The following is an 18,503-nucleotide window of genomic DNA, read 5'->3' as shown; positions in this document are numbered from 1 at the left end:
GACTATTATTTCTGCCATCTGGAAAATTCAACCCACCCTCTCTTACTTTGCAGAGCCCACTTCACAGAGATCCCAAAGCCCTTTCGTGCATGCTATTCCACTTCCTCAAACAACAGTCTCAAGAGGCAAACATCCACCTTTTAATTTTGCAGACAGACAGACAGGGACAGTTTGAAACAGAGAAGGTAGGGATAGGAAGTCAGGTGATGGAGGACTTCCACAGGCCCAGACTCTGCAGGCCAAATACCCTACTCAGGTTCCCACAAAGCTCTGGCCACCTCGAGTGCTGTGCTAGAAGCTTGGAACCTTCCCAGCTTCCATGGAGAGAAGGATGGGAGGCCTGGATCCCCATTACTCTTGGAGCCTCACACTATGCAAATATGACCTCCCAGAGCACATTGACATCTGTTGGCACATTTAGTGCCCTTGGCAAGGAAGGCATCTAACATGCAATGAGGGCTGAATTCCTTTTGGATGATGATTTTCTCTATGTCAAGGTGATTTTCTCAGCAGAAGGCTATGAGCTTTCCCCAGGAAAGCAGACATGGCAGGTGGACAAAGATTACCTGGAAATAGAATTTAAAGATTCTGATGTGTCTTTTTCACAGATTTCAGAAATTTCTAGAGTTGAAAGGGGTCTTAGGCATTCCTTTGACAAACTTTAGGTACATCATGCAAGGGTACTAAGGGGACATGGGATATGTCCCTCAGAACCAATTCATGCCACCACCACCAAGACACTCCTCTGAGCAAATTCTAATGCAGTGGCAGCGGTGTGGAAGGAGACAGGCAGTACGCATCTCTGCTGCTTGCAGGCTGATTCCAATCTACTGAATGAAATACGATTAACACCTTGACCTTTCTGGAGTCCAGATCCAGAGACCTTGAGTGCTCCTTGCAACTTTAAGGATATATGATATATTCTTAATGTGTATATTATATTGCCCTTAGATACTGCCTATCCTTGTTATGGCGCCATCACACTCCTCAGCCTCCCATTCTCCAGAAGCCAGCTCACTGTCTTTTGGCTTCTAAGCAGCAAATCAAGTCAAAGATCCAAAAGGAAGAGTTGTTACCCAGAATCTTTAAAGTGTTTTTTGACAAAGCAAAGGATGGGATCAGGAGTTAGGCGGCATCAAGAAATAAAACACAGTGTTTTTTTTGTTTTGTTTTGTTTTTTTGCTTTGTACTTGAAAGCAAGACTCCCAACTATGAGTTCCAGCATCAGGGCAGAATGCATGAGACCTGTTCTCTAAGTGCTATTGCTTTCCATCAGGAGTCCGCACCCTGTGGTCTGATCACCTGGGAACTTGCTAGAAAGGCAATTTCTGGGGTCCTACCCATTCCTATTGAATCAGAAACGTTGGGGGTGGGACCCAGTAATCTGCATTTTTTTTAAAATGGAGTCTCCCTCTGTCACCCAGACGGGAGTGCAGTGGCGCGATCTCAGCTCACTGCAACCTCCGTCTCCCAGGTTCAAGTGATTTTCCTGTCTCAGCCTCCCGAGTAGCTGGGATTACAGGCACCCACTACCATGCCCAGCTAATTTTTGTATTTTTAGTAGAGACAAAGTTTCACCACGTTGGCCAGGCTGGTCTTGAACTCCTGACTTTGTGATCCACCCACGCTGGCCTCCTAAAGTGCTGGGATTACAGGCATGAGCCACCGCACCCGGCCACAGTCTGCATTTTAACAAGCATTGGGGTACTCACTCAGTTTGAGAAACCCATTTTTCAGCCTTGCCTTTCCCCTTCCTGAGTTATAGGCCCTTTGAGAATCTGACTCAGGCTAGCAGCTCTCTCCAAGAAAAATGCACAAGCAAACACTTTTGCACACAATTTCGAGGGGGCTCAAAGACCACCATGAAGCTCATTCAGAAAAAAAGCCCTAAGGCTCTGGAGACCCTGGCTGAGAAGGCCCATTCTCACGATGGAATCATATATCCTTAAAGTTGCAAGGAGCACTCGAAGTCTCTGGATCTGGACTCCAGACAGGTCAAGATGTTAATCATATTTCATTCAATCAGTTGGAATCAGCCTGCAAGTTCACACCAGCCAAGCAGGTGTTCAAGCCTGTCACTGTCATCACCCCCCAACCAAGTCCCGAACAACCGTTTCAACATTACCCCCATCCGCCCCCAACTTCAATTTCACTGATTTCCGGAAGAGAAAGGCTAAAAACCGCCATCAGGGTGGCACTCTAAATGTTTCATAACAATTTTGTTGTTGTTGTTGTTGTAAATCAAAAGCCAAATTTAAGAAGGGAGCAAGGAAGGAAGTTGGTTCCGGTTGCTGTTACAGAAAAACAGAGTGAAGCAACTCACATCCACCACTAGGTGGCGGACACTGACGCAAAAGCGCCATTAAAGGGCCCAAATTTGCCTTCATGCCTCATCTTTTTGGCCCATAAAGTGTTAGTAAATATTTTCAGGAAATTTCACATAAAATCTAGTTTTCAGACTCCATTGCAAAACAGTCCCGAGATCTGATACCGTCTGAGCCTGCATTTTACAGAGCCACCATTGCCTGGCCCAAGACGGAGCACCACCCCCTCAGACGGAGCACGAAGACTTGGCTTGCTCTGATCCTCTGGATCACCCATGTCACCTTCCTGGGCCCTGCAGGCGGTAAACTTTGCCACTCCAATAGCCCAAAGCCACCTAAGACATCCGCAGGTGAGGGATATGGGTGGTTTGTAGTCAAAGATGGACTCAGAGCAGCAAAGTGAAAAGCGAGAGCTGCCTGCATTTTTCCGCTCTAACATTTCCCCCTTGACTCTTGTCTCTTTGCCCCTTCCCTCCTTGGTTTTATGGTATGCATCCTTGTTTCATCTTTCACGCTCAAGACTGGGTGAGGTACCTCTTCCACGTGCCCCACAGCACACGATTGCTTCCCTAGCATAGGGCTTACCACGTGCCCAGTTTTTTCACTGTCTCTCTTATTGGTTTGTAAATTCTGTGAGGGCAGAAACCAAGACGATCTTGTCCACTATTGAAATGTTTAGCCCAGTACCTCGCTCTTCAAAGGAATTCAACAAGCAAGAAAGGAAAAAAGAAAGGAAGGAGGAAGGAGTGGAGGGGAGAAGGGAGGAAAGGAGCGGGGGAGGAACAGAAGGAAGGAAGGAGGGAAGGGAAGGGAAGGGAGGAAGACATTACCAATCGAGCACAGCATTCTTGATCTTGAGCCTGGACCCTGAGACCTTCTCAAAACAATACTCCAAGCAGCTACCTCAGCCTGAGTTGGCACAGGAGATGCAAAATACTTTCTGCCTGATAGCTTGGGAAGAAGCTGTTTGGGAAGGGATTCCAGTAAGGAAATGACTGCCCTGCTTAAACCTTGGACCGGAATGTGTCAGGGGAGATGGGCAAATCCGTGTTGTTCTGGCAGGAACCAAACCCAACAGAAAAGAGAAAGGAAGCAGAGGCAGCTATTCAGCAAACAGAACATAGGCTGTCATGAAAAGGCTTGGTTAACTTCAGGCTATAGGTCACAAGGGTGCAGTTGACTGAGGGATTGTACGGATGTATCTAAGTAATGTATCTCAGAGAAGCTTTCTGAGAACAAAGCCCCATGCTGGTAGGAACCCTTCCCGCTCTTGGGCAACTCAACTGCAAACCAGATGGAGAGGTGGATTGGGACGGCTTTTCAGAAATCTTAGCCCATGGAGGAAAAACATGAGTGTACACTGCCCCCTAGTGTTCACTGTTGGTAACACGCTGAGGCTCGGGAAATCATAAAAACCATAAATGTCTAATGAACAGATGCAAGAGAAGATAAAAACTACAATGATTTTATTTTAGCTTTTTTCAGTTAACTGAAACACACACTCACATGCTTATATATAAAGCATTGAGAAAAAGCCATAGCCAAGGAAGAGAGTCAAATCTCTAAAGATTCCAAACCAGATACTGCTGGCCAAGAACGAATGGATGAATTGGGAATTCAATTCAGGCCCCTTGGATCCCATCCAGATGTTCAAGCAGCTGGTCACACCAAGTCCCTTCTAGTCAATTACTTTTCTTGATGTTTCTAATCAACAGCATTATATATGTGATGCTATAAACTTTTATATTTAATATTAGCTCATAACTCAGGATCCCAAACCAGATGTTTTGGGTGAGAAAGAAATTGATGACTTATCAGGAGATTGAACCCAGGCCACTGGCTGCTCTCCAGGCATTCTACCAGCTGAGCTGCAAAGCAGGGTGGTTGCTACCAGCTCCCTTTAGTTATGAGGAGAGAGACAGGGGTGGGTAGAATATGAACATAAAGCCGCATTCCAGAAAAGCTTCCATGAATTCTTTTTCTCTTATAAAACAGGAGCCTGTAGCATTGTCTTGAGTCAGTAATGGTCAGGTATATTCAAAGCTTTGAGCTCATCTCCCTTCCTTTATGACATTATGGAGGCGCAGGGAAGCAGGGACGGAAGGGAAAAGAAAGTAAAATATATGGCCAGGAAAGGAGATATGCTGACGTGATCAATTGTCACCAACGAGGTGGGGTAATGTCTTAAAAAATATTAACCAATTTTTTCTTCCCAGAAAAGTCCTCCTGTGCCCTTCCCTCACCAAACAGCTAGGCCCACTCTCGGGAGGGACTAGGCAGAAGAGAGAGCTGAGAACAAAGACGTCTTCCAGGATTTGGTTTCAAAAGCCTAAGCCCCTGAGGAAATGAAGAGGACAAAAAGTTTGAGTGAAAGCCAAGGAAGGAGAAGAGAAACTCCTGCTCGTTATCCTCTTGAAAAACATCTCCCGATTTGTGGAGCAGGGATCGGAGAGATCGGCGGGTCCCAGAGACATGGGCCTTGTGTCCAGCCAACTTCCTGGGTTAGAGGCCTGAGGAGGTAGCTGACCCCAGGCAGGGCAAAGCTGTGCACTGTGTCTGCCAGATGGGACCACAGTAATTCCAAACAAGATAAGCCATGAAAAGCACCTAGCAGGATGCCGAGTACACAGTAAGTGCTCAGTAATTTGCAACTGTTACTGCTTTCATGAGGGCACTCAATTTTCCAGTGCTTTTAAAATCACCAAAGCCAAGTTCACCGTGGCGGGCGGAGGTACACTTCCTCATCAAGGGACAGCCAGCATCCACCACGCTTGCTCTTTCTACCCCTACCCCTCCTTGCGACATCAAACGAGACCACTTTTAACTCAGTTTCTTAGAAGTAACCAACGTCAACCAATAGTGTGATGGTTCATTCTGTCAACTTGGCTAGGTCGTGGTAGCCAGGTATTTGGTTAAACATTACTCTAGATGTTTCTGTGAGAGATCTGTTAGGTGACATTAACATTTAAATCAGTGGACATTGGGTAAAGCAGAGGACTCACTGCAGTGTGGGTGGGCCTCATCCAATCAGCTGAAGGCTTTCAAGAAAAGACTGACCTTCCCAAAGGAAAAAGGAATGTTGACAGCAGGCTATCCTCAGCCTTGAATAGCAACTCTTCACCGAGTCTCCAGCCTGCTGGCCTACCCTGCAGATTTTGAACTTGTCTATCTGTACAATCACTGTAACCAATTCCTTAAAATATTTATTAAAAGATTTCTATGTATCTGGCTGGGCATGGTGGCTCACGCCTGTAATCCCAGCATTTTGAGAAGCTGAAGCGGGTGGATCACCTGAGATCAGGAGTTTGAGACCAGCCTGGCCAACATGGTGAAACCCCTAAAAATACAAAAATTAGCCAGGCATGGTGGTACATGCCTGTAATCCCAGCTACTCGGGAGGCTGAGGCAGGAGAATCGCTGGAACCCAGGAGGCGGAGGTTGCAGTGAGCCAAGATTGCGCCGCTGCACTCCAGCCTGGGCAACAAAGCAAGGCTCCGTCTCAAAAAATAACAAACAAACAAATAAATAACGAAAGATTTATATTTATATGTATATTTATCTATCATCTATGTTTCTAGGTATATTTAAATCTATCATCTATTTACCTCTATCTAGATAAATGATACCGAAATCTATCATCTATTTAGTCTATGTATCTATCGTTTCATCTTCACATCCTATCTGTTTCTCTGGAGAACCCTGACTAACAGCAGAAGGACTCCACAAAAATGTCATAGAATCCACACAAATATGTCTTTCCTCATGGCCCTATCACTACACTGCTAGACTGAAAGGTGAATATTGGATGTGTAGTGGTCAAGTATTGCCAAGTTAACTATCTCTTTAGGATGCAATGTCTTCATCTAGATAGCTGGGAGATGAGATTACACAAAGAATGGCAAATAGATTTCATTTACATGCCATCTTCAGTCCATGAGTAGTGGTTTCCAGAAACACTGTGTTGATTTGTTCCGTCTATGGCAAAAAATAGAAATAAATAAATGGGCTGGGTGCAGTGGATCACGTCTGTAATCCCAACACTTTGGGAGCCCAAGGAGGGCAGATCACCTGAGGTCAGGAATTCAAGACCAGCCTGGCCAACATGGCGAAACCCTATCTCTACCAAAACTACAAAAATTAGTCAGGCGTGGTGGGGGATCCCTGCTGTCCCAGCTGCTTGGGAGGCTGAGGCAGGAGAATGGCTTGAACCTGGAAGGTGGAGGGGGCAGTGAGCCAAGATCATGCCACCAGACTCCAGTCTGGGCAACAGAGCGAGACTCCATCTCAAAAAAAATAAAATAAGAAGAAATAACACTGTGTTGAGAAGGAAGCTGAGGTGCTGTGTGAAGTGGGGATGGGTGTGGGGAAGGAACGGTGCCATGACCGGTAGCTAAGCATGCAGAGTGGGGGTGCTTTGCCCACCTGTGTTCATATGAAATCTGACGTCTCAGCAGCATTTGCCAAAATTTTCACTCTACTTAAATGCTTTCATTTCTTCTTGTTGAGACTCCACGTGCTACCGGTTTTCCAATGACTCACTGGCAGCTCCTCCTTGGCCTCCTTTTCCTGGCTCCAACTCTTCTGCTTAAGTTTCAATATTGGGAATGTCACAGTCTCCAGGCTGGGCCTGGGACATGTCTTCTTCACTATACGAGACAGTGACTCTCCCTAGGGGATCTCAGCTAGCCCCATGGCTTTATACAACATCCGAATGTCAATGAACCACAATTTTATGTCCCGAATCCTAAATTCTCCTAGAACTCCAGAGTCAGGGGTAGAACAGAGCACGTGCTGGGTCTACCTACAATTGGCAATCCACATATGACACGTGGAAGACAGAACGCTTGCTTTTTACCCAAAATCTGCTCCCCATCTGTCTTTTACTATCCCCACAAAAGGCAACTTCATCAGCCCACTTGGCCAGGTCAAAACCTTGGAGCTCTCCTTGATTCCTGAATACTGTTTCCCCCTGACTACACCCGTCATCCATCAGCAGGCTCTGAGGGTTCCGTGTAAAACCAGGTCCTGATCTGTCCGCTTCTCTTCATCTCTGCCATTCCCACCTCCGTCCAGGTTACAAGCCTGCCCCTACAGGCCCACTGTACCCCGTGTCCTCCCTGCCTCCTCTCCACACAGCGGCAAGAGCCAGCCTCTGAAGATGAAAACCTAATCATTCCATTGTCTGCTCATATACCCTCTGGGGGCTTCCTGTTCCCTTAGAACGAGATACAAACTCCTTGTCCTTTGCCCCACTGAAGCCACAGTCTAGAAAGACATATAACAAGTAAATGATGACAACTTAGTGTATTAACTGCCAGAAAAAGAAATGGGAAAGCATTCTGAACCTGGGGAAACTGAGAGAGATTGAGAGAGGGAGGGGGAGAGACAGAGAGAAGAAAAGAGGGAGAAAGAGAAGGAGAGGGAGAAAGAAAAAAGGGACGCGAGGGAGCAAGAGAAAGAGAAAGCGGGGGAAAGACAGAAAGGGGCCGGGCATGGTGGATCACATCCTAATCCCAGCATTTTGGGAAGCCGAGGTTGGCAGATCACTTGAGCCAAGGAGTTTGAAACCAGCCTGGCCAACATGGAGAAACCTCATCTCTACCAAAAATACAAAAATTAGCTGGGCATGGTGGTGCAAGCCTGTAGTCCCAGCTACTTGGGAGGCTGAGGTGAGCTTGGGAGGAGGAGGTTGTAGTGAGTCAAGATCTCGCCACTGTACTCCAACCTGGGCGACAGAGTGAGACCCTGTCAAAAAAGAAAGAAAGAAAGGAAGGAAGGAAGGAAGGAAGGAAGGAAGGAAGGAAGGAAGGAAGGAAGGAAGGAAGGGAGAAAGAAAGAAAGGGAAAGAAAGAGAGAGAAGGAGAAAATGGGGGAAAGGGATGGGGAGACAGAAAAGGGGATGGAAAGTAAGGAAGAAAGAAAGGAGAGGGAGAGAAAGAGAAAGGAAAAGAAGAAGGGAGGAAGAGAACGGGAAGGAGAGAGAGAGGGAAGAGAGGGAGCAAGGGAGGGAGAGAGAGAAGGAAAGAAAGAACAAGAAGGAGAGAAAGGGAGGGGAAGAGAGAGAAGAAAGAGGAAGAATGAGGGAGAAAGAAGAGAGGGGGAGGAAGGAAGGAAGACGGAAAGAGGAGAGAGGGAGGGAATGAGGTGGAGGGAGAGAGGGGGCTGGAAAGAGAGGGAGAGGATGGGGAAAAGGAGAAGGATGGAGAGATGCCTATTCCTTACCTCTTCATCCTCATGGCAATCCTGGAGGGCAAGGTGCAGAGTGGTTAAGACATTTGCCCAAGGTTACCTGGCTGTTCCGGGTCAGGTTCAGCACCCCAAAGTCCATGAACCCCTGACTGCACCACATCATCTCCACAGAAACCAGCCGCACCATCTTCACCCTCCTCCCTGGACAGCTCCTGACACGCCGGGTTATTACTGTCTCCAGACGGGACACCTTGACACACCTGGGCTCACCTCCAGGGATACCTCCAGGGAGCTCGGGATCCTGCACTGGCATTTCCCAAATGCGAGTAAGATAAAGAACCCAATTAAATGAAAGACACACACATACACACACTCACAAACACACATACACATGCTCTCACACACACACACACACACACACATATATACACAGGTACATGCAATCACACAGACATACATGCACAACCCACACATACACACCTACATTCACACACACACAACACATACAGACACACACACACCCCCCACACATACACATAGACATACACACACAACACATACACACATACACAGACACACAGACACAGACACACATAACACATACACACAGGGACACACACACACATTGAGGCCCCTGAGAATGCATCTCTGAGCTCCAGTTTGAGTGAAGAATTAAACAGTAAACTCTGGTCCTTTGGGGATCATGTGGCACCACTAGCGCCATAAACAGGAATGCAAATGTAGACACTGACTTGAGGAGCATTCCTAGTTATGTAAGGGTCCCCCTCAGCCCTGCAGTGATTGTGTGCATGATCTTACAATACCTTCAGTGGAAAGTGCTAAACTGAAGAATTCTAGAATTCTCAGATCCCTGAGAATAAATCAAACTCGCAGCGATCTGAGATCCTGCCTCCTGGCTCAGCCTTCCCCAGAGCCGGCGCTTCTGCGCCCTCTAGTGACCACGGGCGCGCATCGCACGCCTCCAGGATGCGATTCTGCGCCCTGTCCTTTGACCCCGGAGAACTGGAGGCAGGACTGCAGGATGAAAGGATGAAAGGCTAAAAGGAAACCTCCAACGTCCTTCATGTTGTGACTTTCGCCGACTGCCAGCCTCCTCGCCGACCCTCCTTCATCCTACTTCATCCTGAATGTATCCTACAGTAATAGCAACTGTTTGAGGCGAAATAGTGGCCTGGGAGGAATGTGAACTGAACTCAGCAACTGAGCAGCCCGGGTGTGCATGCTACCTGCATCACTTAGTTTTGTAATCTTGTGCAAGTAAGCCCTTTCAGCCTCAGTTTCTCATCTGTGCAATGAGAATAGCAATAGGCTACACCTCACAAGAGTGCTGGGAGGAGCAGGTGATCTGGACACGTGTGTGGAAAGTGTGCGTATGATGACGTGAACCCTCAGTGAACTGCTGTGTGTCCTGTCGCTTCTTGGCACACTCCTACCTTTCCTGTCTCCATGCCGCCCGCTCTGGATAGAATAGCCTTCCTCATCTTGCCATCCTGGAAATCTCTCAATTTTTTCTAAATCCGAATCGTGCCATATGTTCTGTGAGAAGCCTTCTCTGACACCATTCCTTTTTTTTTTTTTTTTTTTGACGGATTCTTGCTCTGTCGCCCAGGCTATCGCCCAGACTGGAGTGCAGTGCCATGATCCCGGCTCACTGCAACCTCCGCCTCCCGAGTTCAAGCAATTCTCCTGCCTCTGCCTCCCCAGTAGCTGGGATTACAAGCGCCCGCCACCATGCCCGATTAATTTTTGTATTTTTAGTAGAGACGGGGTTTCACCATGTTGGCCAGGTTGGTCAAAACTCACCTGTTGAAGCTGTAACCCCCAGTGCCTCATGATGCGACATTTGGAGATAGGGCCTTTAAGGAGGTGATTAATTAAACGAGGCTGTTAGGGTAGATCCTAATCCAAGCTCACTGGTGTCCCTATAAGAAGAGGAGATTAGGACACATGAGACACACCAGGCCATGTGAGCACAGAGGAAAGACCACATTAAGATACCGCAAGAAGAAGGCCATTTGCAAAGAGAGAGGCCTCAGGAGAGAGAGACCAGCCCTGCCCACACCTTGATCTTGGACTTTCAACCTCCAGAACTGAGAAAATTGACATCTTGGGGAAGCCACTCAGTCTGTGGTATTTGGGGATGGCAGCCTGGGGTGACTCAGGCTGGGCAGGTGCTCCATGCCCTCAGTACACACTAACTGAGCTCCACGAATTCCTGGGCACCTGCTTGGCCCTGAGGATCTAAACGTGACAAAGCTTGGGTGGCATTAATTACGGCAGAGCTGCAGCCTCTCCAAGCCTGAGCCAGGCTGAGTTACTTTCCTTTCTTCTTTCTTTCTGGTTTCTGGTGTACAGTCATGCATCACTTAATGACAAGGATACATTCTGAGAAATGCCTTGTTAGGGAATTTTGTCATTGTGCAAACATCACAGAGCGCACAAACGCAAACCTACATGGTACAGCCTACTGCACACCTGTGCTGTATGGTACAACCTATTGTGCCTAGGCTACAAACCAGTGCTGCATGTGACTGTACTAAATGCCGCAGGCAATTGTAACACAATGGTAAGTATTTCTGTATCTAAATCTATCTAAACATGGAAAAGATAGAGTGAAAATGTGGTATAAAAAATTAGCACCTAAGCCGGGCGTGGTGGCTCACGCCTATAATCCCAGCACTTTGGGAGGCTGAGGTGGGTGGATCTCCCGATGATGGGAGTACGAGGCTAGCCTGCCCAACACGGAGAAACTCCATCTCTACTAAAAATACAAAAAAAATCAGCTGGGTGTGGTGGTGCATGACTGTAATCCCAGCTACTCAGGAGGCTGAGGCAGGAGAATTGCTTGAACCCAGGAGGCAGAGGTTGTGGTGAGCCGAGATTGTACCATTGCACTCCAGCCTGGGCAACAAGAGTGAAACTCCATCTCAAAAAAAAAAAAAAAAAGATTAGCACCTGAATAAGGCACTTACCATGAATGGAACTTGCAGGATTGTAAGTTGCCTAGTGTGCATCAGTGAGTGGTGAGTGAATGTGAAGGTCTAGGACATTGCTGTACATGACTGTAGACTTTTTTTTTTTTTGAGACTGAGTCTCGCTCTATTGCCCAGGCTGGAGTGCAGTGGCATGATCTTGGCTCACTGCAACTTCCACCTCCCGGGTTCAAGTGATTCTCCTGCCTCAGCCTCCCAAGCAGCTGGGGTTACAGGCACCCCCTGGCTAATTTTTGTACTTTTAGCAGAGATGGGGTTTCGCCATGTTGGCCAGGCTGGTCTCGAACTCCTGACCTCAAGTGATCCACCAGTCTGGGCCTCCCAAAGTGCTGGGATTACAGGTGTGAGCCATCGTGCCCAGCCCAAAGTAACTTTTGTTTCAAAAACCAATTCTCCCTCCGATGCATTGTGGCCATCAAGTTTGGAGTTGTTGGGTTTCTACGGCTCTAAACCGGAAACACCTCAGACCCAATGAAGACAAAAGCATCCCTGTCCTGATTCTATTATAACATTTTCTTTTTTTTTTTTTTGAGACGGAGTCTCGCTCTGTCGCCCAGGCTGGAGTGCGGTGGCCAGATCTCAGCTCACTGCAAGCTCCGCCTCCCAGGTTCACGCCATTCTCCTGCCTCAACCTCCCCAGTAGCTGGGACTACAGGCGCCCGCCACCACGCCCGGTTCATTTTTTGTATTTTTAGTAGAGACGGGGTTTCACCGTGTCAGCCAGGATGATCTCGATCTCCTGACCTCGTGATCCGCCCGTCTCGGCCTCCCAAAGTGTGGGGATTACAGGCGTGAGCCACCGCGCCCGGCCTATTATAACATTTTCTTGTGTGCCCTGGGGCCCCATCCTAGTGCCCAAGACACCAACTTTCTGAGCTTTCTGAGAGCAAGACCTTGTTGGTCTTTCTGTACACCAAGGTCTTAGTACAGTATCTAGAACCCTAGAACAGTGTCTAGAAACTCATGTGTGTGTGTGTGTGTGTGTGTGTGTGTGTGTGTGTGTGTATGAGTGTATTGAATGAATCAATGAATGAACGTCTGTGTGAAGGCCACAGGGTATTTCAGACAGAGCCCCAAAGTATGTGTCCCTTGGTCAGATCACCAGATCTTGAGGATCCCAGGAACTGCCCCAGCTTTGTAGGTACAAAAGTCTGATTTATGAATACACCCAAGAAATGGCCATAGATGAGTGGACCAGCTTATGGCAACCATAGTTATTAGCGTGTACAGCAGAAAGTCAAATTATAAATTATACCTTTGTAACTACAGGCATATGAAAATGTACTGTTCCCAGCATTCATTGGCCAGATGATTCTGCCTGGCAGCCATCTCTTCATAGAACCTCCTAGAATAATCAAAGGGTTCCACGAAAGCCTGGACTTTTCCATTTCAAGGGCCCTTTTGCAATGTGACTTTGACACTTCTCCCCTCAAGAGGTAGAATAGAATTTTCCTCCCTTTGAATCTAGGTGGGTGCTGTGTGTGTCTTGCATTGACTTCTGGGCCTAATTCTTCAGAAGCACTGCAATTTCACTTCCTCCTCCTGGAGGCTGACCACCATTCAAAGAAGCTCAGTCTGACTACTGAATGTGGACAGTCTACATGGATGAAGAGGCAATGGGAAATGAACCAAAGCACCCCCAGCAGAGCCATTACCCAGGACCCACACCTGGGAGTGGGGCCATGTTAAAGGTTCCACTCCCATTGAGCCACCCAGCAGCCACTGCAAGGAGCAGAGAACTGTGAGCAACAAAAGAACTGAAGGTTATTTCAAGCCACAAGCTGCCCATATACAAAATGAATAACAAAAAGAGACTCAAAGCAAGAGGAAGTGGCTGGATTATATTAATTGTTGATATCACTGACTTCTGAAAGTCTGTCACCTCGATTTCCACTTTCTCTGCTGTCCCGATGGTCAGGCTACCTCTACTCCAGCAAGTCCAGAGACACTTTTCTGTTTCAGACTCTCTGAACTGTCCTTTTGGAGGTACCAGTCAAACCAATTGCCTTCAGAAAACACATTCATTGTTGTCTTGATTGAATTTTAGGCCCTGCTTAGTTGTAAATTGAAAACCTCGTTTAAGCTACTGGCTTGCTTCTAATTTCCTGGTATTTATTGTCGGCCACAAGCCAGACTCTGTCCTAGGAGATAATGATACAGCAGAGGACCAGTTAGACAAATCCCAGGCTCATGAAATTTACATTCCAGTATAACCTCAGATTGAAGAAGTACTAGCTATTGTCTTCATATACCAGGAATAAAAATATGACCCAGAGTGTAAGTGCAGAAAGGTACACTGGGCCCTAGAAACAACCTGAATACCATCCAGCCCTCAGAATTTTATATAAGTAGATAACCAAAAGTGATTCCTCCTATAATTTTGAGATAAGTAGTTTGAGATTACCCAATGGATAGACGTGAACATACGGCACCAATAAAATAGAGGAACCAATGTTTTGTGTGTGTGTGAAATTTGATATATTTTTTTAAAAGGATCAAAGCACTCATCGCAGGAAAAAAATCAGTATTCTATTGCACTACACTTTTTAAAAGCAGTTTTAATAATTTTTTTTTAAGGAGCATCTCCTTCTGTCAGCCAGGCTGGAGTAAAGTGGTATGATCACAGCTCACTGCAGCTTCAAACCCCTGGGTTCATGTGATCCTCCTGTCTCAGCTTACAGAGTAGCTGGGACAAGAGGTGCGTGCCACCATGTCCAGCTAATTTTTATTTATTTATTTTTAAATTTTTTAGTCTTTTTTGGTAGAGATGAGGTCTTGCTTTGTTGCCAGAGCTGGTTTGTTTGTTTGTTTGTTTTTGAGATGGAGTCTCCCTCTGTCGCCCAGGCTGGAGTGCAATGGCACGATCTTGGCTCACTGCAACCTCTGCCTCTGGGGGTTCAAGTGATTCTCCTGCCTCAGCCTCCCCAGTAGCTGGGATTACAAGCACATGCAACCACTCCCAGCCAATTTTTGTGTTTTTAGTAGAGACGGGGTTTCGCCATGTTGGCCAGGCTGGTCTCGAACTCCTGACCTCAGGTGATCCACCCGCCTCAGCCTCCCAAAATGCTGGGAGGTGTAAGCCACCATGCCTGGCCACAGAGCAGGTTTTGAACTACTAGCATGAAGCTATTCTCCCGCCTTGGCCTCCCAAAATGCCGGGATTACAGATATGAGCCACGGTGCCCAGCCCTTAAGCAGCTTTTAAAAACTATCGTTTTTATTTTGAATACTTATGGAGATGGTGGTACGATCATCTTCTCAGTTTGTGAAGTCCTCTAACTGTGTAAAGTAGATCTGAAGCGTTTTCCTGCCCCTCACTGGGATGGTTATTTCAAGTACAAAATGTTTTCACACAGTGGGTAGTGATCTTTCATAAAAAATTTCATATTTGAATGAAAACAGCTCAAGAAATACACTAATGAGCAAAAATATATGGGGAAAGAGGGATGTGTAGTTTTGACTTAACTGAAGAAACCAAGAGGAAACTGGTCTACATATGAAAATGTGATCCTGGAAAGTCAGGTGTCAAGAATTTCGAGTAGGAATCTATATGACTTGAATCTCCTCTACTTCCTGAATAAAAGTGACATTTTTCAGTATTTATTTAAAAAAAAATCATATTTCAGTGAAGCTTCCAGGTAAACTATCTTAAAAAAATCATATGTGAGTGGACCTTCCACGTAAATTATCTCCCTCTTTTAAGGGAGCTCCCTGTATTTCTAGCGACTTTAACTGAAATCCCTTTCAGGGAGAAATCCTCATTAGCTACATAAGAGGGGATTAGGTGTTTTTTTCAAAGAGCTGGTATTGGAACATCTACCTCTCTGATGTCCCTGGTCAGCTATATTGTATATGAGTTGAAACATTTTGTATTTTAATTTTCTATCATTTACTGGGTGCCTCTTCTGTGACAGAGCCACTCCAAGGGCTATTGATATATTATCAGGTGACTGAATTCTAAATATATTCTGAAGCAGGAGATACTGTTATTGCTGTTATTACTCACGTTTTAGAGATAAGAAAGCTGAGGCTCTGAGAGGTCAAGATCACGCAGCTAACGAATGAGCCAAGACTCTCTTGCTTTAGAGCTTGTCCTCTACTCTTGCTTTTCTTTCCAGAAAACACTAAATTTTTTGTTTGTTTCCTTTTGTTTTGAGACAGGCTCTCGCTGTCACCCAGGCTGCAGTGCAGTGACGCGATTTTGGCTCACCGCAACCTCCGCCTCCCGGGCTTAAGCGATTCTCCTGCCTCAGCCTCCCTGGACTACTGGCGCGCGCCACCACGTAAAAATGATCATGTTCTAACACGTATGCATACGAATTACAATGGAAACAAAATTAGCAAAAGCGCCTTTTATGCTAATGCTCAATACAATTGATCTCCTCACATTTAATCCTCACAACCCCTACAATCACCTCAAACTCAAACTCTAAGCAGCTGACGTGCCCTGAGGGCACAGCTCTTATCTGGTGGGAACAGGCGCGTCTCAGCGAAACTCCAAACTCCTAAGACCCGCCTTCCACAGAAAGGCTTTTCCTGACACGGTGCTTCCGGAAGTCCCGCCCCAGGAGAAAAACAGCTTCCGGAAAAAATGGAGGCCAGGAAACCGGAACAGACCGGGGCCGCTTGAGACGCTCTAGTATTCCTCTACTCTATGGCCGCTGACAATTGACAAGGCCCGAGCAGTAAGACTCCTTTCTATTGGATGAGCAGCCTCGCGTAGGCGGGCAGCTCGGTGCACGGCGCGCTGATTGGCTGAATCTGCCACGCGGAGCGGGGGGAGGTGCGTGGGACGCGCGGACTGAGGTGACCGGCGGCTTTTCTTAGTTTTAGTGAAGACGGGCGCATGTGGGCGCTTTGCTCGCTGTTGCGGTCCGCGGCTGGACGCACCATGTCGCAGGGACGCACCATATCGCAGGGATCCGCCCGCCGCCAGCGGCCGCCCAAGGACCCGCTGCGGCACCTGCGCACGCGAGAGAAGCGCGGCCCGTCGGGGTCTTCCGGCGGCGCGAACACCGTGTACCTGCAGGTGGTGGCAGTGGGCAGCCGGGACGCGGGCGCCGCGCTCTACGTCTTCTCCGAGTTCAACCGGTCAGTGCGCCGCGCTTGGGGTTCCTTCAACGAGCCACACCCCGTCCTGCCGGGCCCTCAGTGCGGTGCAGCCTCTGAGCATCGGGGCACCTCCCAGGGCTTCTGCTTCCCTACTTCACAAATGTGGTTCACTGTTGCGGGGGTTCGTAAAGTTATGGTGGGTGGGAAATCCCAGATTCTTTGCATCCATGTGATTTCTGGGGATCTGTGAAGAACTTCAGACTTGGGTCAGAGCGTCCTCTTCCCAGCTCTAGGGCCCGGCGTGGCTGTCAGCACTTTCGGAGCTCCACCCTCTTCCTTGCACCCCAAGGTCTTTGTTAGCGTGTGGAGTGGACAGATCTGGTGTGTAGCCAGTGATGGGGAAAGAACCCGTTTTGTCCCAGCACCCACACACACGGGCCCCCACTCCTCTCCACCTCTCCTATGGAGGACTCAAAACCCACCATCCTAATAGCAGAAATGTGGTTCGGTAGTCCAACATGGACTTTTAATTTTTTTTCTTTTTTGTTTTTTTTCCAGCGTCTACCATAAAGCAACTAATTGGTGTCAGTTTACAGAATAAAACCTTCTGAATGTCTTGTGTAATGTTTGTCTTGTAGATACCTCTTCAACTGTGGAGAAGGCGTTCAGAGACTCATGCAGGAGCACAAGTGAGTCAGTCTCTTGCTTTTGGAGGGGGAGTTGATTACGGGGCTTGAAAGCTGAAATGAGAGGCCAGTTGTTTTTTATAGCAAAAGTGGTCCTTGTTCTGTTCATGTTATCCTGTTTAAATGTTTTCTCATTCTTAGGTTGAAAGTTGCTCGCCTGGACAACATATTCCTGACTCGAATGCACTGGTCTAATGTTGGTGGCTTAAGTGGTGAGTATATTCTTTGCAGTGTCAGAGGCTGGTGGGAAGTCTCCGGGAATTTAACCTGCTTGACTGTTTTTCCGCGTCTGGTGTGGGGTGGACAGCTAGACTTTTTTTTTTTTTTTTTTTTTTTTTTGTCAGTGGCGTGATCTTGGCTCATTGCAACCTCTGCCTCCTGGGCTCAGGTGATCCCCTCACCTCAGCCTCCCAAATCCCTGGGACCACAGGCCCGCCCCACCACACCTGGCTAATTTTTTTTGTATTTTTTGTAGCGACTGCGTTTTGCCATGTTGCCCAGGCTGGTCTCAAACTTCTGGGTTCAAGCAATCCTCCTGCCTTGGCCTCCCAAAGTGCTGGGATTATAGGCATGAGCCACCGCACCTGGGCTGGAATTCTTTTTATAGCAGCCCAGTCAGCTGCAGCACAGAGCATTAAAAGCTGTGACTCAGAAGAACAGATTTTAATATGGATACCCCCTCTAAGTGTTACCATCCACTTAGTTTCTTGGGTTGCGGGGCCAGAGATTTGTGGCAGTAAACTGGAGAGTCTAGCGGTGGTGATTATAGTTAATGTGTTTACCGTAGACGCCATTGGCAGCCGCACGCATACCCACTGTCCAGATTACCCGGTCATTTATGTCTCTCAACTAGAAGGTCAGGATTGTGTTGCATCCAAATTCTGTGGGCTTGGTGGCATGTACAGGAAGGAGTGAAGTGTTAGACCAATCTCCCTTCTCAGGACTGAGACTAGGGTGAGGCACTTAGGGTGCCGCCCTTCACTTTCATGATTCCTTAAATTTTGCACACTGGGTGCCTTGCTACTTCACCCTAGTAACAGTTCAGCCTATTCTAGAGGCATTTAAAGAATCTTTGATGTCCGTTACACCTCTGGCTGGCATCACTTCTGCTCTGTACATCTTCCCTGGTGATACTTCCAAAGCTGGAAGGAGGAGATGTAGATAAATAGCTGGATTAGTACAGAGTGCTCCTCCTGTTAGTGACGGCAGGTGAAGTTGATGAGAGATCTGATTTTATG

The 18,503-nt window shown here is 47.3% G+C and overlaps 1 protein-coding gene and 1 long non-coding RNA gene across 8 annotated transcripts in view; one reads left to right on the top strand and one right to left on the bottom strand.

Moving 5' to 3' along the window:
* LOC102129505 (uncharacterized) overlaps nt 1-16,088 on the bottom strand; it is a 324,484-nt gene extending 308,396 nt beyond the window's left edge. For all 6 annotated transcript variants that reach the window (XR_010582291.1, XR_010582293.2, XR_012425296.1 and 3 more), the window contains exons 1-2: nt 15,534-16,088; nt 10,338-10,456 (exon numbers count right to left, since the gene is read on the bottom strand). This is a non-coding gene — a long non-coding RNA (uncharacterized lncRNA). The remainder of the gene's footprint in view (nt 1-10,337; nt 10,457-15,533) is intronic.
* Nucleotides 16,089-16,302: 214 nt separating this feature from the next.
* Nucleotides 16,303-18,503, top strand: part of ELAC2 (elaC ribonuclease Z 2) — a 31,567-nt gene continuing 29,366 nt past the window's right edge. For both annotated transcript variants that reach the window (XM_005582932.5, XM_045375324.3), the window contains exons 1-3: nt 16,303-16,618; nt 17,218-17,268; nt 17,407-17,477. In XM_005582932.5, coding sequence (XP_005582989.3) covers nt 16,374-16,618; nt 17,218-17,268; nt 17,407-17,477 — 367 coding nt within the window. In that variant the 5' untranslated portion in view covers nt 16,303-16,373. The remainder of the gene's footprint in view (nt 16,619-17,217; nt 17,269-17,406; nt 17,478-18,503) is intronic.

Source organism: Macaca fascicularis, chromosome 16 (assembly GCF_037993035.2).
Source record: "Macaca fascicularis isolate 582-1 chromosome 16, T2T-MFA8v1.1".
NCBI classification, from domain to species: domain Eukaryota; kingdom Metazoa; phylum Chordata; class Mammalia; order Primates; family Cercopithecidae; genus Macaca; species Macaca fascicularis.
This window is presented reverse-complemented; position numbering and strand designations above follow the sequence as displayed.